Source organism: Hordeum vulgare, chromosome 2H (genome assembly GCF_904849725.1).
Source record: "Hordeum vulgare subsp. vulgare chromosome 2H, MorexV3_pseudomolecules_assembly, whole genome shotgun sequence".
Lineage (NCBI taxonomy): Eukaryota > Viridiplantae > Streptophyta > Magnoliopsida > Poales > Poaceae > Hordeum > Hordeum vulgare.
This window is the reverse complement of record NC_058519.1, coordinates 12,821,882-12,845,150: the sequence shown is the minus strand read 5'-3', so window position 1 is coordinate 12,845,150 and position 23,269 is coordinate 12,821,882. Positions and strand designations below refer to the sequence as shown.

At 49.5% G+C, this 23,269-nt stretch overlaps 1 protein-coding gene across 1 annotated transcript; it reads left to right on the top strand.

Annotated features, from left to right (window-relative positions):
* Positions 1-17,217: 17,217 nt before the first annotated feature.
* LOC123424448 (E3 ubiquitin-protein ligase WAV3) lies at positions 17,218-21,186 on the top strand. The gene is made up of 2 exons (XM_045108071.1): positions 17,218-18,163; positions 18,953-21,186. The coding sequence occupies exons 1-2, from the start codon at positions 17,801-17,803 to the stop codon at positions 20,888-20,890; spliced, it is 2,301 nt and encodes a 766-aa protein (XP_044964006.1). The 5' UTR covers positions 17,218-17,800; the 3' UTR covers positions 20,891-21,186.
* Positions 21,187-23,269: the final 2,083 nt, after the last annotated feature.

The window sequence follows — 23,269 nt, the reverse complement described above, 5'->3', positions numbered from 1 at the left end:
ATGACAAACTGTGGCTTAGGGGCTACCACAGCCTTGGGTAACCTGTCGTCTTGGGAAGCCAGAATGTCTTCAACCGGGATACCCCATTCAGCCGCCCACTTCTTTGCTAATTCGAAATCTTGCCCCTGCACCGGAGGGGGTACATTCTCGGTTAACACCCTGAGGGGTGGGATCGACTGTTTGGCCTGTTGTCCAAGCTGAGGAACGTCTGTTTTTTTCTTGCTTGTAGTTGAACTTGATTTGCTCCCACTTGCACTTGCACGTGTTCTGCTCTTTTTCACTTCCTTCTGCAATGTGCGTGTATAGTCATCAGGCTTATGGTGTAAGTCATACTGTGATGGAAGGGTCGTGAAGTATTTTGCAAATGCTATTTGCTTCTCGGTGTATTCCGGGCGGGGCTCGGGTTCCTTCTTTTTCATCTGCGCATCATGATGTTCTTTGCTATCCTGGCGTTTTCCTCGGGGTTACGATCATAAGGTCTGGTAGGAAGATTAGCATGAGGTACCTTTGGGAGGGGCGACCGTTTGCGCTTTGGGGGGCTCCGTCGCTTAGAAATCGTCGGCAGAGCGTTCTTGCTGGCACGCTTCCGCTTAGTATCCGGAGCGGGCGGCGGCGGAGACGGACGACCCAAGTCCGGCGGCGGTGATGGAGATGGACTCGTGTTGTGCTGGCCGACGTCATGTGGAGGGCTTGGAGGTAATGGAGGTGTAGGTGACGTGCGACGACTCGGAGGCGGTGTTGTCCTTGGGGCCGAGCCTGGAAGCATGATGTAGTTCTTGTCCCATAGGATGACTCCAACCAGTACTTCTTCGAGTGTCCTCTCATCTTCGGGTCCAGCTATGTCGAGCTCCATATCATGAAACCTCGCCATGATTTCATCCACCCGGACTTTGGCAAAGCCAGTTGGAATCTCACGGCCATGCCAGCGTGCATCAGAGCCAGAAGGTAAAGCTTGTCCGACGGCCACCTTCATGGATATGTTCTTGAATTTCTGATGGAGTTCACATGATGTTGACTCCTTGATTCCATCCACGGGGTAGCCGGGACCACACTCTATCATTCTTCGTGCATCGTCGGGCGGGGCCTCAGATTTAGCCACGCTGCTTTTCCGCTTAGATGGGGCGCCGGTAATATCAGATGCAGGATCTTCCTGGCGCGCTACTCCTGTAAGCTCATCAATCTGCTTCTGTTGCTCGTTAATCCTGGCAAGCAACTGGTTGAACTTGTCATTCTCCTCATCCTGCTGCCGCTTCTTTTCTCTCTCTCGGCTTCTGTAAGTGTCTTGGTCTCTGGCAAACCCAAGCCACCACGGGTAAGAAGGACTGAAGCCTCACGTTCGTCCTCCATGTTTGTCATTGCCGAGGACCAGTGTGAGCAAATCTTTCTCTCTATCTATAGTGAACTTTCTTTTTCCCTCCTTAATTTCTTTCACTATCCTTTTCCAATTCTCCCTGGGTATCCTAAGATCGTCACTGCAGATGAGGTCCCCTGTTTCTTCGTCGTACGAACCACCATGCGCAAGGAACCAATTTCTTGCTCTCAATTCCCACTCATCACGGAGTGGTTCAGGTACGATGCCTTTAGCTAGCAGATCTTGCTCTATCTTATCCCACTTTGGGATGGCAGTCTCATAGCCCCCTGGCCCCAGCTTGTGGTGATATTTCTTCTTGTCGGCATTTATCTTGTTCTTTTCTGATAATGCCTGGGCATCTTCTGACTCCTTGTACTCTTAAAATGCCTTCCAGTGATTCGCCTGCTTGGCTAGATACCCCTCGAATATTGGCACTTTCTTTGTCTTCAGATAGTTTTTCCATAGCTTTTTCTTCCAGCTACGGAACAATTTGGCCATCTTCTTTAGAATCCACTGCTTGACTTTGGCCCTCAGTTTGTCTGCGGCGTCTTCATTCTCACATTCCAAAGATTATCTTTGTACCTTCCGGCGACATAGTCACTATCGGCTGCCCCTTTGCGCTTGTTCCACTCCGAACACTGATCGGGACGTGATCCCTAACGAGAACTCCGCATTGCTTCTTGAATGTGTCAGCAGCATTCTTAGGAAGCTTGGGTTCACCCGTAGGCAATATCACCTCAAAGGTGTAATGCGTCCGTGCATCCAACTTTCTATTCGGGCCTCGTTTCGTAGCTTTGCTCGATGTGGAGGCCTAAGAGGGAGAAACATTCGTCAAATGAATGTATATGTATACAATATATAGCTATCTCCAATATTTTTCACATATTACAAGTGATTGTCGAACTTCATATGTATACCTTGCCGGACTTTAATATTTCTTCACCGGCTTCTCCACCGGCTTCTCCAACAGTGGAGCTATCACCTTCTCCGTCATTGGACCTATCTCCTGCCCCATCGGCTTCATCTTCGTGTCGGTCGACCTCCATTCCATATCCGGAGGGGTTTAGATATGACGACGGAGATTCAGCTGGTTCAACGTCGGGGCCGTCTTTGATTATATCTTCGAGAAGTTCTTCCTCTTCGAGGTTCCTGATATGTGGATCCATAGTTCTGGAAAAAACGGACATTTGATTAACTAATAAACTAACAAATTATATAAGAGGGGTTGGAAACTTCGAACTGTCATTTTATATAGGAGGACCTTTAGTCCCGGGTCTAGGCTAGAACCTAAACTCTAAAATATGTCTAACGGATTCTCTTAACCTTTGTACCAAAAAAGAATTATTCTATCAGGAACTCCGTTCCAAAACAACTTTAGTCCCGGGTCGTGGCTCCACCCAGGACTCCTAAATTTCTGCATAGTATTCAAAGTAGGAGTACTTTTCCAATTTGAGCATTCAATATGAAAAACCAAATCGTAAAATAGAGTAGTATTCAAATTAGCATGCATTCAATTATAAGCAAATACATCATCTCTTTTGTCCGTACATCGTCGAATATTATCACTAATACTCCTCGAATACTATCATACATATAGCATCACTGATACATCTAGAACCGTAGCGCCCGACGGGTATCGGCGCGGGCGGTGGACACCCAAAGAGAAGGAACCATCACAGGATCATAGCTCCAGTGAGATCCCCGAAGAACCTGCCAGGTATGCTCGAACCTGCCCTCCAACGCAACCATGTAGCGATGGACGTGCTCATCCTCCTCGCTGACACGGTGACGTACCACCGCCGCGGTGTCCGGAAGCCTCGGCACCCTCACTGGCCCACGCGACCGCCACCAAACAAGGATCGGGTCAATGACGGGCTGGCTCCTCACCAACCTACGCCCCCGGAAGGTAGCACCTCCCAATACCAGCCGGGCGGAGCCCAGTCCCGGACAGGGTCCCTCTGATCAAGCAGGTGTCCTCCGCCGAGTCGACGACGAGGATGCGAGATAGGCATCGTAAAATGAACTAAAAAAATAAACTAGTTCTATTAATTTTCTTGCTAAAATTAAACTATTAACACTTAAGCATATACAATAGAAAAATTAAGCAATAATCTAAGAAACACTATTAACACTTAAGCATATACACTATACAATAGCAAAATTAAATGACAAAAAAATATTTCTTCTTCTTGTAACCCTAAACTAATTTTTCCTCTTCTTCTATTTCTCCTCTTCTTCTACTTCTTCTTCTACTTCTACTTCTCCTCTTCTATTTCTCCTCTTCTTCTACTTCTTCTTCTACTTCTACTTCTCCCCTTCTTCTACTTCTCCTCTTCTTCTACTACTTCTCCTCTTCTCTTCTTCTACTTCTCCTCTCCTCCTCTTCTAATTTTTTCTCTTCTTCTACTTCTCCTCTTCTTCTATTTTTCCTCTTCTTCTCCTCTCCTCCTCTTCTTATTCTCCTTTTTCTTCTTTTCTTCTCCTCCTCTTCTTATTTTCCTTTTTCCTAATTCTAAATATTACTAACCCTAATAATCTAGCACAAACCTAATAACAATAGGAATTAAATGACAAAAAAAATCTTTTTCTTCTTTTCTTCCCTTTTTCTTCCTTTCTTCTCCCTTTTCTTCCTTTCTTCTCCTTTTTCTTCCTTTCTTCCCTTTTTCTTCTTTTCTTCTCCTTTTTCTTCTTTTCTTCTCCTTCCCTTTTTCTTCTTTTCTTCTCCTTTTTCTTCTTTTCTTCTCCTTTTTCTTCCTTTCTTCTCCTTTTTCTTCCTTTCTTCTCCTTTTTCTTCTTTTCTTCTACTGGCCGGAGTGTTGGGGAGGAGGGGGCGGGGGGCTTACCGGCGGGAGGTGTCGACGGCGCGCGGTGAGGAGGAGGGCGGCGCGCGGCGAGGAGGACGGCGGCGACGGTGAGGAGGACGGCAGGCGGCGGCGAGGAGGACGGCGGGCAGCCTGACGGCGTCGTCGAGGTCGTCGGTGTGCCGCGCCGGGCAAGAGAACGAGAGGAAGAAGAAGAGAAACAAACGATTTGGGTTGGAATTTTTCTAACTGCCGCTTATATAGGTGGATCTTTAGTCCTGGTTCGTGGCTCGAACCGGGACTAAAGACCCCCTTTAGTCCTGGGTGGAGCCACGACCCGGGACTAAAGGCCTCTTTTCGGGCAGACCAGAAGGCGGGAAGCAGGGGCCTTTAGTCCCGGTTGGAGCCATGCACCGGGACTAAAGCCCCTCCTCGGCAGGCGGCAGGCGAGGGGCTTTAGTCCCGGGGCGTGGCTCCACCCGGGACTAAAGCCCCTCCTCGGTTGCACGATAAGTTTAGTCCCACCTCGCCCAGCGAGGGGGACTAACACTTGTTTATAAGCCCCGTCGGAGCTTCTCCATCGAGCTCCTCTCTAAAGCAGTCGCCTAAACTCACTGAAAATTAAAACTATATTCGAAATTATGGAGAAAATTCAACCTGAATTCAAAGTGAATTCACTTTGAATTTAGGTTGAATTTTCTCTATAAATTCTCATATAGTTTCAATTTTTTTCTATTTTCAAAATTAATTATTTTGACTATCCGAACTATTATCTATTTTGTTATTTTCAATTAAAAACTATGTTTATTAAAAATTCTTTTTGCATATTTGAGAATTTGACAAAACTATGATAATGAAAAGTGTCTGAAATTGAATAAATAATTCAAAACTATTTTCTATTTTCAAAAGTAATTATTTTGACTATCCAAACTATTAACTATTTTGTTATTTTCAATTAAAAACTATGTTTATTAAAATTCTTTTTGCATATTTGAGAATTTGACAAAACTATGATAATCAAAAGTGTTTCAAATTGAATAAATAATTCAAAACTATTTTCTATTTTCAAAAGTAATTATTTTGACTATCCAAACTATTAACTATTTTGTTATTTTCAATTAAAAACTGTGTTTATTAAAATTATTTTTGCATATAAGCGTTTCGAACGAGAACTCATCTCTTACAAAGGGATTTCATTTTTTTGAACTTATTTGAACTCCATACTTTTTGTGTGTTCAAAATGCACCATTCAAAGGCACATCACAAAATTTCAACAATTTCTCACTACATTTGGTATTCTTCGTGCATTTACTTTTTTTTTGAGCTAGTTGACCCTGAAATTGAAAAGCACTACAAATGAACTCTGAAAATGTTGAAAGTTGGCATGCTATCATCATTTCACCCACATAGCATGTGTTAAAAAGTTGAGAGGGCTACGACAAAAACTGGAGGCACTTCGTGTACAAAACGGACAATCTCTCTCGAAGTATCACGGTTTCGAACGAGAACTCATCTCTTACAAAGGGATTTCATTTTTTTGAACTTATTTGAACTCCATACTTTTTGTGTGTTCAAAATGCACCATTCAAAGGCACATCACAAAATTTCAACAATTTCTGACTTCATTTGGTATTCTTCGTGCATTTACTTATATTTTTTTTAGCTAGTTGACCCTGAAATTGAAAAGCACTATAAATGAACTCTGAAAATGTTGAAAGTTGGCATGCTATCATCATTTCACCCACATAGCATGTGTTAAAAAGTTGAGAGGGCTACGACAAAAACTGGATGCACTTCGTGTACAAAACGGACAATCTCTCTCGAAGTATCAGCGTTTCGAACGAGAACTCATCTCTTACAAAGGGATTTCATTTTTTTGAACTTATTTAAACTCCATACTTTTTGTGTGTTCAAAATGCACCATTCAAAGGCACATCACAAAATTTCAACAATTTCTGACTTCATTTGGTATTCTTCGTGCATTTACTTATATTTTTTTGAGCTAGTTGACCCTGAAATTGAAAAGCACTACAAATGAACTCTGAAAATGTTGAAAGTTGGCATGCTATCATAATTTCACCCACATAGCATGTGTTAAAAAGTTGAGAGGGCTACGACAAAAACTGGATGCACTTCGTGTACAAAACGGACAATCTCTCTCGAAGTATCAGCATTTCGAACGAGAACTCATCTCTTACAAAGAGATTTCATTTTTTGAACTTATTTGAACTCCATACTTTTTGTGTGTTCAAAATGCACCATTCAAAGGCACATCACAAAATTTCAACAATTTCTGACTTCATTTGGTATTATTCGTGCATTTACTTATTTTTTTGAGCTAGTTGACCCTGAAATTGAAAAGCACTACAAATGAACTCTGAAAATGTTGAAAGTTGGCATGCTATCATCATTTCACCCACATAGCATGTGTTAAAAAGTTGAGAGGGCTACGACAAAAACTGGAGGCACTTCGTGTACAAAACGGACAATCTCTCTCGAAGTATCACGGTTTCGAACGAGAACTCATCTCTTACAAAGGGATTTCATTTTTTTGAACTTATTTGAACTCCATACTTTTTGTGTGTTCAAAATGCACCATTCAAAGGCACATCACAAAATTTCAACAATTTCTGACTTCATTTGGTATTCTTCGTGCATTTACTTATATTTTTTTGAGCTAGTTGACCCTGAAATTGAAAAGCACTACAAATGAACTCTGAAAATGTTGAAAGTTGGAATGCTATCATCATTTCACCCACATAGCATGTGTTAAAAAGTTAAGAGGGCTACGGCAAAAACTGGATGCACTTCGTGTACAAAACGGACAATCTCTCTCGAAGTATCAGCGTTTCGAACGAGAACTCATCTCTTACAAAGGGATTTCATTTTTTTTAACTTATTTGAACTCCATACTTTTTGTGTGTTCAAAATGCACCATTCAAAGGCACATCACAAAATTTCAACAATTTCTGACTTCATTTGGTATTTTTCGTGCATTTACTTTTTTTTTGAGCTAGTTGACCGTGAAATTGAAAAGCAGTACAAATGAACTCTGAAAATGTTGAAAGTTGGCATGATATCGTCATTTCACCCACATAGCATGTTTTAAAAAGTGGAGAGTGCTACGATAAAAACTGGATGCACTTCGTGTTCAAAACGGACAATCTCTCTCGAAGTATCAGCGTTTCGAACGAGAACTCATCTCTTACAAAGGTTTATTAAAATTCTTTTTGCATATTTGAGAATTTGACAAAAATATGAAATGAAAAGTGTTTGAAATTTAGTACATTCCATACATGCATTACATAAAAGGTTTAATACATTATTACATTATTGCACCAATATTCCTATCTATTATTTCTGTTTTCTTCTGGGTCGTAGCCATAGACAATCTTCATCATTCAGTAGGATGCTTGGGTCAGTTTTCACTTTGAAGGGTGGAATTTCATGAAATTTATTATAATCTTCTAACATGTCTGTCTTGTATCTACTCCCACGATGTTTCTTTTCCCTGAAAGAACTATGTGGCGTTTTGGCTCATCGGACGATATCTTCTTTTGCTGATTTCTTTTTCTCATTTTTGTAGACATGTCCTTCACATAGAAAACCTGAGCGACATCATTGGCTAGGACAAATGGTTCGTCCATGTACGCAAGATTGTTGAGATCCACTGTTGTCATGTCATACTTTTGGTCTACAACTACCCCGCCTCCTGTCAGCTTCACCCATTTGCACCGAAACAAAGGGATCTTAAAAGTAGGTCCATAGTCAAGTTCCCATATCTCCTCTATGTACCCGTAATATGTTTCCAAACAGTGTCCATTCTCGTCTGTTGCATCAAAGCGGACACCACTATTTTGGTTGGTGCTCTTTTTATCTTGGGCAACCGTGTAAAATGTATTCCCATTTTCTCATACCCTTGGAAAGTACATATAGTCGAAGATGGTGGCCTGTCCAAACAGTGCAGCTGATCTCCAACGGTGTCGTAATTCATGAGATGTGTCTGCAACCAACTGCCGAAAGTCTTCTCGTGTTCCCCTTTAATCCAAGAGTCAGCCTTCCCCGGGTTTTCAGAGCGTAGAATATTCTTGTGTCTCACGATATACGGAGCCACCACGATGGAATTGTGTAGAACTGTGTAGTGTGCTTGAGAGAAAGAATGCCCATCCATACATACTTTTGCTTTCCTTCCTAGTGTGCCTTTTCCTGTCAGCCTACCCTCATACCGAGATTCAGGAACACCAATCGGCTTAAGGTCAGGAAGAAAGTCCACACAAAACTCAATGACCTCCTCTGTTCCATAGCCCTTGGAGATGCTTCCTTCTGGCCTAGCACGGTTACGAACATATTTCTTTAAGACTCCCATGAACCTCTCGAAGGGGAACATATTGTGTAGAAACACAGGACCGAGAATTCTAATCTCTTCGACTAGGTGAACTAGGAGGTGTGTCATTATATTTAAGAAGGATGGCGGGAACAACAACTCAAAGCTGACCAGACATTGGACTACATCAATCTGTAACCCTGATAGACTTTCTCGATCGATTACCTTCTCAGAAATTGCATTGAGGAATGCTTTCCAGGCGAACATTTTCTGGTAGAATTCCCCTCAATACAACCGGAAGCAATTGCGTCATAAGCACGTGGCAGTCATGAGACTTTAGGTTTTGGAATTTTTGTCTTTCAAATTTACGTTTCCATTTATATTCGACGAGAAGCCAGTCGGGACCTTGATACTAAAAATGACTTCAAAGAAGATTTCCTTCTCTTCCTTAGTAAGAGCGTAGCTGGCACGCCCTTGAAACTGCCCTCGATGCATGCCATCTCTTCCTTTATGACGTTCCTGGTCCTCCCATGCTTCCGGTGTATCTTTTGACTTACCATACAAGCCCAGGAAGCCTAGAATATTCACGCAGAGATTCTTCGTCAGGTGCATCACGTCAATTGCCGAGCGGACCTCATGGACTTCCCAGTAGGGTAGCTCCCAAAATATAGATTTCTTCTTCCACATGGGTACACGCTTATCAAGGCCGTTAGGAACAAGTTGGCTGCCAGGACCCTTTCCAAAGATTACTTTTAATTCTTTTACCATATCAAATACTTCAGCACCAGTACGGATGACAGGCTTCCCCCGGGGTTCTGCCTTGCCATTGAAATGCTTGTCTTTTTTCTTTAAGGGATGCTTGGGCGGAAGAAAACGACGATTGTACGGGTACACATTCTTCCTACATTTATCCAGATATATACTTTCTGTCTGATCCAAACAGTGCGTGCATGCATTGTATCCCTTGTTTGACTGTCCTGAAATGTTACTAAGAGCAGGCCAATCATTGATGGTTACGAAAAGCAACGCTCGAAGGTCAAATTCCTCTTGTTTGTTCTCGTCCCACACACGTACACCTGGTTCGGCCCACAGCTGTAAAAGTTCATCAACTAATGACCTTAGGTACACATCAATATCGTTGCCGGGTTGCTTTGGACCTTGGATAAGCACTGACATCATAATGAACTTCCGCTTCATGCACAACCAAGGAGGAAGGTTGTAGATACATAGAGTAACGGGCCAGGTGTTGTGACTGCAACTCTGCTCCCCAAAAGGATTCATGCCATCTGTACTCAGACGTAACCATAAGTTCCTTGCGTCAGCTGCAAATCTCGGGAACTCTCTCTCGATTTTTTTCCACTGCCGACCATCAGCGGTGTGCCTCAACTTATCGTCTTTCATACGATCTTCCATGTGCCATCGCAACAACTTCGCATTATCTTTATTTCTGAACAGACGTTTCAACCGTGGTATTATAGGAGCATAACACATCACCTTGGCAGGAACCCTCTTCCTGGGTGGCTCGCCCTCAATATCACCAGGGTCATCTTTTCTGATCTTATACCGCAATGCAGTGCATACCGGGCATTTATCCATATTCTCGTTCTTCTCACCGCGGTAGAGGATGCAGTCATTAGGGCATGCATGTATCTTGTGCACGTCTAATCCTAGAGGGCATACAAGCTTCTTTGCTTCGTACGTGCTGGCAGGCAATTCGTTCTTTCTTGGAAGCATCTTCTTCATTAGTACCAGCAACTTTTCGAATGACGAGTCAGTCACACCGGTCTCTGCCTTCCACTTCAGCAATTCCAGTGTACTACCCAGCTTCTTCTGGCCATCTTCATAAGTTGGGTACAACAATTTGTTGTGGTCCTGTAACATCTGCTCGAACTGCAACCTCTCCTTTTCTGTGTCGCAACCTCGCCGTGCATCAGAAATGACCCGACCAAGATCATCAACGGGCTCATCTGGTTCCCGTTCTTCATCCTGTTCTTCTTCTTCATTGTCTTCCATTGCGGTATCAGCATACTCAGGGAACATAGATTGGTAGTTGTCATCATCGTTCTCTTCTTCTTCATCGTCGTCTTCCATCATAACCCCTCTTTCTCCGTGCTTGGTCCAAACATTATAGCCCGACATAAAACCGGACCGAAGCAGGTGGCTCTGAATGACTCTTGAGGAAGTGTAATCCTTCTCATTCCAACATTCAACACATGGACAAAACATATAGCCACCATCATGCTTGTTCGAATCGGCTGCATCTCGAAAAGAATGCACGCCTTCTATGTAAGCGGCTGTGCATCGATCACCGTACATCCATGGATGACTCATCTGTGTTATACAACAGTATATCAAATACAATCACGATCCTAAAAATTAGTACCGCACGGTCTAAACGAGGAAATATAGTTGCTAACCTTTTAGAATAAGTAGAAATAAAGAGGAAGAGGTTTAAGCATGGCTCGGGCATCTCATATCGTAGTTGTGTTCGGTGAACTGAAGCGGCATCGCTCTAACACACATTTCAACAAACACCTCTAGTGCATCCAAAAAAAATGGAGAGCTAGCACACACCCACACTCTTCCATCCAAGAAAAATGCAAGGAAGAGGGGAGAGGGGGGCTGTGCTATATATAGGCAGAGGACTTTAGTCCCGGTTTGAGACACAAACCGGGACTAAAGGTGGCGCACATGCGGGCTGCCCACCGCGTAGCCCTTTAGTCCCGGTTTGGGACATGAACCGGGACTAAAGGCTCCTTACGGGCCGGGACTACAGCCTCGAGGGAGGCATTGAGAATTGGGGCGACGTGGCCGGGCCTTTAGTCCCGGCCCAGAGGCAGGCTGGGACTAAAGGGTCCCGGCCAAAGGCCCGTTTTCCACTAGTGAGGGAGAGAAGAAAAGGAATGAACTAGGGTTAGGGCGAGGAGCCGAGGAGGCTTTTGTGAGTGGGGAGTTGGGCCGGCAGGCCGCACAAGTGCTGAGGTGCAGCCGTGCTGACGGATGGGCTGCTCGTGTTGTGTACTTCGGTTAATATGGCTATTTCGGGTTTTCACACCTACTAACCGAACCCGTACCCGAAGACCGAAACGTTCTAAAACTAGGACCGTACCGAAGCCCGAAACCCGAATTAACCGACATTTCGGGTATTACGGTTCGGTTCGGGTTCGGGTAACGGTTTCGGGTACCCGAACGCCCAGGCCTAGTCTAAACGACCTCCTTTCTTCTTAGCACAAACTATTGCAACTGACTCAATTTACATCCATATACTCCCTCCGTCCGATGAAGAGTGTACATTTGGTTATAAAATTTGTCCACAAAAGAGTGTATTTTATCTTTCCAATACACTTTAAAGTAGGAAGTTATGCTTCTCTCTCATCACACGGTAATCAAGACCAATAACATTCTGTACATTGTCTCTTTAATTCTACATGCACTTAGCTCATTGGGGGTTGGATAATTAAAGAGGAGAGAGATGGTGGCTTGCACCTTTCCATTGCATTTACTACTCCACTTCATAATTTGTTCTAAAAAATCTATATGTACACTTTTCACCGAACGAAGGGAGTATGTACCTAATCAAGACGTAGTACCCACGCTCGCCGCGGTCACCCCACCTACGCTTCCCTGTTGTGTAGGTCATGGCTTAGGGGGTGAGTATTGGAATAAGCCACACCCAACGGTGGTGACCAACGTTTGTGCGTCCAGGTCAAGTCAACGGCAGATGTGTGCATGTGTGTGCGTGTTTGCGTGTGCCTTGATCGTTGTGGTGTATGAGCTTGTGCTCCCGTCCGAGTCCACCAGGTTGCCCAGCTCGAGTCGATGGCCTTTGGCGATAGCTGTGAAAGAGGCGGCGTCGTTCTATTGGGGGAGGCCCGCGTCGTGTTGGAATTATGCCCTAGAGGCAATGATAAATAAGTTGTTATTATAATTCATGTATCAAGATAATAATTTATTATCCATGCTATAATTATGTTGAATGAATACTTAGATACATGTGTGGATACATAGACAAAACATTGTCCCTAGCAAGCTCTAAATTGGCTAGCTAGTTGATCAAGGATGATCAAGGTCTTTTGACTATGTACAAGGTGTTGTTGCTTGATAACTGGATCACATCATTGGGTGAATCATGTGATGGACTAGACCCAAACTAATGAACGTAGCATATTGATCGTGTTATTTTGTTGCTACTGTTTTCTGCGTGTCAAGTATTTATTTCTATGACCATGAGATCATATAACTCGCTGGCACCGAAGGAATGCCTTGTGTGTATCAAACGTCACAACGATGTGATCCACCTTCCAATCCTAGTTGGACTAGGATTGGAAGGGGAGGACTTCCCCCTTGCTTCGGCCGACCCCTTGGGGCTCTCTTGAGCCTCAAGGCAAGGCCCTCCCCCTCCCTCCTATATATACTGAGGTATTAGGGCTGATTTGAGACAACTTTGCCACGACAGCCCGACCACATACCTCCACGGTTTTTCCTCTAGATCGTATTTCTGCGGAGCTCGGGTGGAGCCCTGCTGAGATAGATCACCACCTACCTCCGGAGCGCCGTCACGCTGTCGGAGAACTCATCTACCTCTCCGTCTCTCTTGCTGGATCAAGAAGGCCGAGATCGTCGTCGAGCTGTACGTGTGCTGAACGCGGAAGTGTCGTCCGTTCGGCACTAGATCAGAGTGGATCGTGGGACGGATCACGGGACGGTTCGCGGGGCGGATCGAGGGACGTTCCACTACATCAACCGCGTTCCTTAACGCTTCCTGCTGTGCGATCTACAAGGGTACGTAGATCGGAAATCCCCTCTCGTAGATGGACATCATCATGATAGGTCTTCGTGCGCGTAGGAAATTTTTTGTTTCCCATGCGACGTTCTCCAACACGTCGTGCACGTGTGGAGCGCATCCAACGTGTGAACCAGGCCAAACAGATCGAGGCGTGCATGAAGCATAGTGTGTGTATGGTCACCGATTTGCCTGGGTATAAAACTCTTCGTGTACCGATCGTTGAGGTGGGGGAAGTGCCAGTTTGAGCTGAGAAAGAAGGTCGTACGTGCGGCTGGGTGTTAGTGTGCCTGAAAAATTCTTTTGTGTTGTGTATCTTGTTCTTCTACCTTCAGTTTGTGTGGGAGAGAGAGAGTTGTCCCTACATAGGACCAATGTAAATAAAACCTCAGACTCCCAATCCTTGAAATTGATACCATGAACTCGTTAATCCCGGTCAATTCCAACCCAAATACCGACACGATATTGTCACAGCCGGGATTGTCGCTTCTTTCACTGACTATGCGGTCCCGCTTGTCATTTTTATCTTCTTCAATGAGAGGCAACGGAGCCGTCGGAGGTGCCGGAAACTCAATCGACTCCGCAATCCTCGCCCATGGTGCCAAACGGCAGACCCGAAGCCGTCAACCACGGAGACCGACCATGGGGACGAGTTGTTGTGGTGTTGCACGGGGAGTCGAACTAGAGGGGAGTGGGGGTGCAGGTAGGAGAGAGTGAAGTGAGAGCATCTACAACCGCACCCCTCAAACCCTCCTGAAACACCGGGCAGGCCGGCGGGTCACAAAAATTCGACCCCGACAAGCCTCTCAAATGCCAGGGCTGACCGACACCCTCCATTTCGAGCTAAAATATGGGGCGCATGTGGGGGATCCCGAGCACGCCGGCCACATCGGATTGACGGCTTGGCCCCACGCGGACTCGTTGGGAAACCCGATGGTCCGACGAGCGCCTCGACCGTCGGTGCCGTGTGAACCCCGCGTGGCGCCGCTTTGGGCTCGGGCCGGCTCCGGCGCCCCCAGCCCTAGGACATCCGCCTCCTCCCTCTCTCCGCCGCGACCCAAGCACTTCTCTCTCCGAGCCCATCAGCCATGCCACCACGTCGTCGGCATTACATGATCCAGCATCGTCTCTTCCTCCTTCAGCAGGTCCGAATCTGAAGTAAAGCGGGGCTACCTCTCGAAGCGGGGGTGGATTTCAAGGAGGGGAGGAGATGGGAGAGGAGCCCGAGGAAGAGCCACATGCGCCGGAGGAGGAGGCGCCGACAGTCGTCGATCTGTGTCCGGAGTAGCTGGCCATCCTCAACTCCATCCGCTCCGAGTCGACTGCGATGACCAGGCGTCGGATGGAGGAAGCGCACGCGGAGGAGGATGCGGTGGAGGCGGTGAGGCTCCGGCGCAGGTCATCTCCGACATGGAAAAAATTAGTACACCAGTTAATGCGTAGGATATGTTCTGCATGTTTTATATGGATATGAGGGATGAAATATTAAAAAAATGTGAAGAGAAAAATTTAAGACGGTGAGTAGTCAGTGTCCTATCCACGGATGTTTGATGACCGAATTTACAAAATCCGGGTGTAAACGCTCTCACGTGCCTTCACTCCGCGGATCATAACTTGAGGAGGGAAAACTCCCCCGAAAAAGTTTGATCCCCAATTATTGCGAGTGAGCGGCCACGCAAGCAAGGGGTACGTGGTGCAAGCAGTTGCTGGTCCACACACACACATGCTCAACGTACGTACATACGTACGTACCGGCCCATATATAAAACCCGGGAATCCGGTGGATGATGCCAGCCCCACTAGACGTTGCCGTCCATGCCACGAGGACCTCGTCTCCCTTCTCTCCCATCGCATGCCCAATCATTCGTACGCGCGGCGGCCGGATCGATGGATCCAAACGCGCCCAACTAGAAACGTACCGGCGCCACTATACCACGTGACAGCGAAAGAAGTCCATCGCTCCGTCCCGCCGCTGATCGGTCGCCGGCCATGCATGTCCGTCGTCGCGACGTCGCCGGTGGCTTCCAGCGAGGCCACGGCCACGGCCATTGACCGTCGGCCGGCTCGTGTGCATGCATGCGTATCGTCCTCTCCGTTCCGATCGCTCGCCCGGCCCACCGCGCGTCCATCGTTTCACTTTCACGGCGTTGGTCGTGTCGGGTGCCGATTACACCCAAAGCTGCAAACGTCCACGGGAACGAAATCCCCTTTCATTTTATTTCAATCTTTTTGACATGTGCGTTTGATAGGGAAAAAAACGTTTCCGTCCACAATGAAAGCATCCGAGGACTTCATCAATCGTAAGATGATGTGTCTCCTCAATCTTTTAAAGATTCTTATAGATTATGCATTCATGCATTCAGGAAAAAAAGAAATGTATATATTGGGTTCAAAAAAGAAATCACGTTCCATTTTTCCTCCGAAAAGGATTCAATATATTATAACAGTTCATACAAAGTGCAAAGCATCATAAGCCTAACAAAAACTATACCAAGATCCATGGACAACTGAACGATCATTGTTGCCGTCAGGATGAGTCGCTCACACATTGCTATCGTCGCTCCCATACAGGGTGTTAGCGCGACCTTGTCGATTATAATTTAAAAAAAAGCCTTCGTGCATGCGTCCTTAAAAAACACCCCGCTAGAGTTGCAATCGTCGACGAACCTGACATCAAATCTCACCATCGTGTATACACGACGCAGAACAGTAACCCTGTCGCACCAAGGACCCGACAAGAATCTATAGTGAAACTTCGTCTAACACGAGGACCCGACAAGAATCTACTGCGGAACTTCGTCTAACCCAAGGATCCGACAAGAATCTACCGTGGAACTCCGTATAGTCCGCCCTGACAGTTGAAATTGGATATGATCGAAAACCGAAAGACTGACTCGAAGAAGAAGTGTCGCCATCAATCCGAGTGATGCCCCTGGAAAGACCAATACCCTAATCTAACTACAAGGCGGGCTTGAGGGACTATAATTCCCTCGCCCCACCGGCCGTCAGAACGGCAGGTAGAGGGGAGGTGGAACCATGGGCTCGTCGACGAAGATCGGCGGAAGGAAGGCTTCACCCTAGCACTCTTGTGAGAGGGGAAAGAAAAACGTGCTTGAATTGGGGGTTTGGAAATCACGTTACATATGTAGCATATCGCTCATGACATCACATATCAAATTATCAGAGGCTTCATCGTTCTAGTTACACAAGGCTCTACGGCTTAGTAAGGTCATCTAACGTTGTGAGTTGCGTCATCATCGCTCTTGTGGGGATGGATAACTTCAAAAAATTCAGCAACGAAGTACCTACAAGCACGTGTAGAGGATCAAATCTCAATGAGTTGCCATAATGATAAATCGTCGTCTACAACAAAAAATGTCATATTCAAGTGGGGATCCCCCTCCCCCACCCCCTAACATGTTCAAAAGAAAACCGCCGTCTATGATAAGAAAATGTCAACCATGCAAGCATATTAAGGACGCCACTACGATCTATACATGCGGCCGTGCGTGCCAACGTCATCAGACAAAGTATTATCCCGCTTGTGAATACTCAAACAAGAGGCCGTTGAAGAAGAGAATGCTACCACTATTGACACCCGTGAAGACACGTTGATAAGCAATAGGCTTACCCCAACTAATCATCCACGAAAGTCGTCAAGTTCCTCAGCGGCGCCAAGCTTATGGGTGTCGATATGAGATTGGAGCCGACGAACTTTTATCAAACACAACATCGCCGCAGTCAACGAATTGACGTCACCGCGACACCGAAATCTAACCAGAAAAAGCCTTAAACCCACAAGGAAAGACCAGAAACCCCTCCCCCTCCGCCCCGTATAGCCGGAGGGGCGGCTGGAGGAAGGGGAGAGCCGAGATCGGCTCCGGAGACCGATGGCTAGGGTTTTCTTCTTTTCCACTAAGAGAAGAAAATACTAGTATATACTCTCTGTACCTGAATACTGAATACTTGAATACTGAATACTTGTTGTCAAGGAAAACTATACTAAAACCGCTACAATAAAGAGATCTGCAGGGAGTGGGCCCAGCCGGAGGCAAGTGAGCTGAGGCTGAGCAGAGACCAGAGCAGAGCAGAGCAGAGCATAGCTTTCCCGTAATAATTGCTCAACTTCTCCCTCCCACCCCCTATCACATGACGAGCAGCACTAAATTACTCACTCTATCATGGAAGCTCGCTAGCCCGTAGGCCAGCCAGCCAGCCTCCCTCCCCTCCTCCCTCACCTATTATAACCTCCAAAGTCCAACCCAGCCCACCACAATTTACACACGGCGGAGCAGCAGCGAGATACCACTACAGAGCTTCCCCCCCATCCCCATGTGACGGATTCATGGTGGTGAGAGGACGACCAAGCAGAGCATCGTCATCATACTTATCATCATCAGTATAAGTAGAGGAGCCGGCCGGCGCCATTCTTTCTCTCTCTCTCTCTCTCTCTGCGGAGACTTTGAGCCAGCCAGCCACCCAGCCAGACACCCAGCGAGCCAGCCAGCGGCAGGACTGACCACAGGCCGGCGGCGAGGGAGATGGGGACGGGGTGGCGGAGGGCGCTGTGCACGTCGGTGAGCCGGGACGACAGCGACGGCGGCGGGGGCGGCAGCGCCAAGCGCCGCCCGCCGCCCGCGGCGGCGCCGGCGACCCCGCGGAAGCTCGCCTTCTTCTCCGGCATGGGCGGCGGCAACCCGTCGGCGCCCGCGCTGCGGTGCCGCACGAAGCCGACGGCGGAGCCGGAGAGCGTGGCGCCCGTGACGCCGCCGCCGCAGCAGCCGGCGTCGGCGCCCGTGTCGGCCCGGAAGCGGATGCCGCTGCTGCAGGCCATCTCGGCGCCGTCCTCGCCCAGATCCCCCTCCAGATTCGCGCTCTTCAAGGCCTCCATCCTCCCCACCAAGGTAACCACCCATCCCATCCCAAGACCCCATTTTTACTCCCCCTCCCCGTCTTCTTCCTCCTTCGGCACCCGAATGCAGCATGCTTATCACGTTGCTTGTCGCTTGCAATGGCGGGTGGCGACTGCCGATCCCCATTTCCAGTGCAGAGAGATCAGAGCATCGGGATCAATCAATCATTGCCGCCCTTCCTCCTCTGTTTTGTCCTAACCCCCATCATCATCTTGAGATTCGATTCTCCCCGTGATAATCATCCAACTATCATTATTATAACAGCAGCAGCTTTCCAATCCCCACTTCCCTCTTCTCTTTTCTTTTGTTTTTCATTCCGTGCCACCTTTTCTCATCATTCCTCCAACTCCAACGAGAAAGATCTTCTTTCGGCACACACCCAATTCGGCTACACAACAAACAAATCCGGAGCGAGGAAGATCTCCCCAAGTTGTTCTTCCAGAACAATTTCCGAATGGAAGTGAAAGAATCTCATCATTTGGAAGAAGATGCAATCGTGCGACGGAAGAAGAAGAGGATAAAAGGCTGCTCTGCTCCCCCTTTATGTCAAGTGGAAGGAAGAGTGGAGCCTAGATGCGGAAAAGTTGCTTCGGATCGGATCAGATCAGCTTTACCTTGATTCTGATTTGAGCAACCGTCCAATGATTCAATCCCAATCCCATCCCGATGAATCCTACTGCAGCTACTGACCAAAAAGAACGGACGGAAATCTTTTCCTCATCCCGATGCTGCTTTAGCTCATGATTTTCATGGTGATTGATCGGGTGTCTTTGCTTGCAGGCACGGTGCGGAGTGTGCACGAGGGGAGTCAAGAACGGCGGCGCGGCGGCGGTGTTCACGGCGGAGTGCTCCCACTCCTTCCACTTCCCCTGCATCGCGGCGCACGCGCGCGCGGCGGCCTCGGGCGCGCTCTGCTGCCCGGTCTGCTCCGCGCCGTGGCGCCAGGCGCCGTTCCTGGCCTCGCTCCGCCTCCACCTCGACGTCGGCGGCTCCCCGCACCGCAAGCGCAGGACCTCCGACGACTCCCGCAAGGCGGCGCCGCCGCCTGCGGCCAAGGCCGCTGGCGTGCCCAAGGTGTACGACGACGACGAGCCGCTCCTGGCGCCCAAGGCCGCCGCCAACGGCAGTGGGTTCAACCCGATCCCGGAGGCCGACGAGGACGACGAAGACGAGGGCGAGGATGCCGCCGGCAGGGAGGGCGAGTTCCGGGGCTTCTTCCCGCACCCGCCGCGCGCGAGGACCGGGCTGGCGGTCACCGTGGCGCCGGAGGCCGCGCTGGTGTCGTCCGGACGGAGGCACGGCAAGTACGTGGTGGTCGTCAAGGTGAAGGCGCCCGGGCTTCGGTCGTCGGCGTCCCGGCGCGCGCCCATCGACCTGGTGACCGTGCTGGACGTGAGCCAGGGCATGATGGGGGAGAAGCTGCAGATGCTCAAGCGCGGGATGCGGCTGGTCATCGCCTCGCTCGGCCCCGCCGACCGGCTCTCCATCGTCGCCTTCTCCGGCGCCGCCAAGCGTCTGATGCCGCTGCGGCGGATGTCGCGGCAGGGGCAGCGGTCGGCGCGGCAGATCGTGGACCGGCTGGTGGTGTGCGCCGCCGCGCAGGGGCAGGAGCAGGCGCAGATCGCGTGCGCCGGCGACGCGCTGCGCAAGGCCACCAAGGTCCTCGAGGACCGCCGCGACCGCAACCCCGTCGCCACCGTCATGCTCCTGTCCGACACGCAGCAGCAGCAGCAGCAGCAGCAACAGGACTCGAGGAAGCACGGCGATCACCACCCCCTGCGCCGCCCGCAGGCGGCTCCGGCGGCGGCCACGCGGTTCACCCACGTGGAGATCCCCATCGCCGGGCCGGCTGACGACGCGCCGGCGCGGTCGCCGCTGGCGCCCAAGGAGGAGCACCTGGAGTCGAGCGCGCCCGCAGAGCACGCCTTCGCGAAGTGCCTGGGCGGGCTCGTGAGCGTGGTGATGCAGGAGGTGCACCTGGAGCTGACCTTCCCGACGGGGGAGATCACGGCGGTGTACTCCTGCGGCGCCGGGCAGCAGGCCGCGGCCCTGGCGGGCGGCGCCGGCGGCAACGGCGGGTCCGTCCTCAGCGTGCGGCTGGGCGAGATGTATGCGGAGGAGGAGCGGGAGCTGCTGGTGGAGCTGCGGGCGCCGCTGGGCGCGCAGCACGGCCACCCGCACTCGCTCTCCGTCCGGTGCAGCTACCGTGACCCGGCGTCGCAGGAGACGGTGCGCGGCGCCGAGCAGCCGCTGCTCCTGCCCCCGCTGCACCACCACGACGGCGGCGCCGCCACCTCCTCGCAGCAGCGGCTGCACGACCTGTTCGTGGCCACCCGCGCCGTGGCGGAGTCGCGGCGGCTGGCGGAGCTGAGCGACTTCTCGACGGCGACGCACCTGCTGTCGTCGGCGCGGAGGCTTGTGCTGCAGTCCCCGCCGACGCAGCAGCAGCAGGACCTGCTGGGCGGGCTGGACACGGAGCTGAGCGACATGCGGTGGCGGCGCAGCCAGCAGCAACCACCCACGCCATCATCCCGGTCAGCGACGCCATCAGGCACGCCGCGAGCATCGTCCGGCGGAGGAGGAGGAGGCGGGGGAGGCGAGCCGCTGACCCCAACGTCGGCGTGGCGCGCGGCGGAGCAGCTGGCCAAGGTGGCCATCATGCGCAAGTCCATGAACCGGGTCAGCGACCTGCACGGCTTCGAGAACGCGCGCTTCTGACGACGGCGACGGCGAGGAACGACGATCGACGGAGCTCCATGATCTTTGTTTTGTTTTTTTTGGTTTGGTTTTGTGAAATCGGACGTGAAGAAGAAGAAGACCCTGCCGGAGTGCGGTGGACGGACGGACGGCTAGAGGTGCTGCTGCCATTGTTGTTGTTAAAAAAAAAGAGTAGCAAGTGAAATACTAGGATCTGCCATGATATTGCTTTTTTTTTCCTTTCATTTCCTTTCCTTCTTGTTAATTAATTAATTATAAGACTTGATTCATTCTTGCTATGAGCTCTTGGTTGATCACATCACTCCATGGCAATTGGTCCTCCATGCTTGTATGATCGTGTATCCACTCATCTCCTCTCGTCTCCTCCGAGTTTCTTGTCTGAAGAAGAAGAAGAGGAAGCTCTGCCTCATTCATTTGTAAGTGCATCCATCAGCTCAACAGATGGATGAAAGCATTCACTGAATCAAGTTCAGCTCAGCAGAAGCTCTGTGTGCACTGGCTCCAAGTTACAGGGCACCGTACACCGGATGCACTATTGTTGGATGGTTGCTGATCATCAGCTTTTCTGCCATTACAGTCACCCAATGTTCACCCTGCTGCCACAGTGAAAATGACCTGGTGCTGGTGGGTGCGATCACTGAACCTGAACTACCACCAAAGACCAAAGTGCTGTGTGAGGTGAGATGACATTCCAGGGAAGTGATGGCGAGCGATCCAAGCATGCATCTTGTGTGCTTGCATTAGAGCATGATATGATATGATAGGGGTCAAAGATAGATAGATAGATAGGTGGATAGGGGAAGAATATTTAGGAGCAGTGAAGTGATTGGCCATGTTAGCACCACCAAAACATGGAGACATCACACACAGTTAGTTTAACAGTGCACCTCATCACATCAGTTACATTGCAAAGATCATTCCTCGTCTCTTTCCTCTTGCCCTCCTTCCTTTGTGGATGCATGGCCTAGCAACAGTCCCTTCCTGTTACGCTTGTCCTGGAACGGACTCTTGGTTTGGTTACAGGCTTTACAGTGGCCACAGTGCACAGCACAGTGGCGCCTCTGTTGTCTTTCTCCTCTGGCAGCGACGGACTGTTGCAGGTACTGCCTGCCCCTGCTGCTGCCCAACGGATCCGGCCGCTTGTCTGCACCCACTTCTCCCTGTTTTTCCCCACTCCCCTCTCTCTCCAAATAAAATGAAACATGTCCTCCCTCAGCGACAGATAATATGGATTGGAGGGCAAAAGTGAATCAACGACAACTAACAAGGGAAAACTTGTATGAAAGCAAGCAACTCCTACCGTCAACCGCGCGCGATCCAAAAGGATGCACTTTGTTCATATTTTGTCCGTTTAAATCGACCTGATAGATATCCGTGTCCGTTTTTGTAATTAGGTCGGCGCTTGCGTCCAATCCGACTATGATCCATTTTTAAATGACATAAAAAAGCATAATATATATTTTTGAAAATATGTAAACCATTTATTAAACATTAATGCAGGCTTGTAAGACACGCGATAGTCCCAGACGAATCCACATTACATTAAACAGAAAATTTAATAAACTAAAAACGAGGAAGCACACTGTCCTAGGCGTCCTCCTCGTCATCGTGGTTGGGGCCGGGCCAGCCCAGGGGAAGGCCGTCTCTCTAGCGGCGGCAACGTCGTTCACCGGTGGTTGCACCGACGCTCGCTGGAAGGCACGTCCTCCCCCTCCACAGCTTCGATCTCGCGCTCCATTAGCTCGATTCGTCGGGCCTCTGCGCCCTCCTCCGCCACCCGCCACGGTCGCAAGTGTTCCAGGTAGGGCGCCTCCTGCTCCGGCGTCGCACCCAACCAGACGGGTGGCACGCTGATCCACTCGCGCACCATCCTGTCCCAGGCGTACAACTCGGACCTGAGGACCAGCGACCCTGGGTCGGCCTTCGTGGCAGCACGACTGTGTCACCGACAACGGAGAGCGTCATGGCCTCCTCCTTCTCGAGGCACACTTCCTCCTCGCTTGCGCGTTCTGGTACGCGGCCTCCGCCTCTTTGTCTTCTTCGCGTACGACGAGGGGCGGCGGCGGTCCAGCCACCATGACGCGGATGCCACACCGGAGTTGCTCCTCGTGCTCCCATGCAAACCAGGTCTCCCATTCGGAAGAGTCTGTAGCGTACACGGGGATGCGCCGCTGCTCTGGTGTTAGCTGCTGCCGCCGGCGCCTCACCTTCTACGCATGCACCCGTGCCGACCGCAGCACCGCTGACACTTTGATCCTCTTCGGATCCAAATGCCAGTCGTGCGGCAGTGTGACATCACGGTAGGGGAGGGGGACGCCGTGCTCTCAGTGCCACCTCGGCCTGGTGTACTGGTATGCTGACCCGTTGCCGAGGCGGACG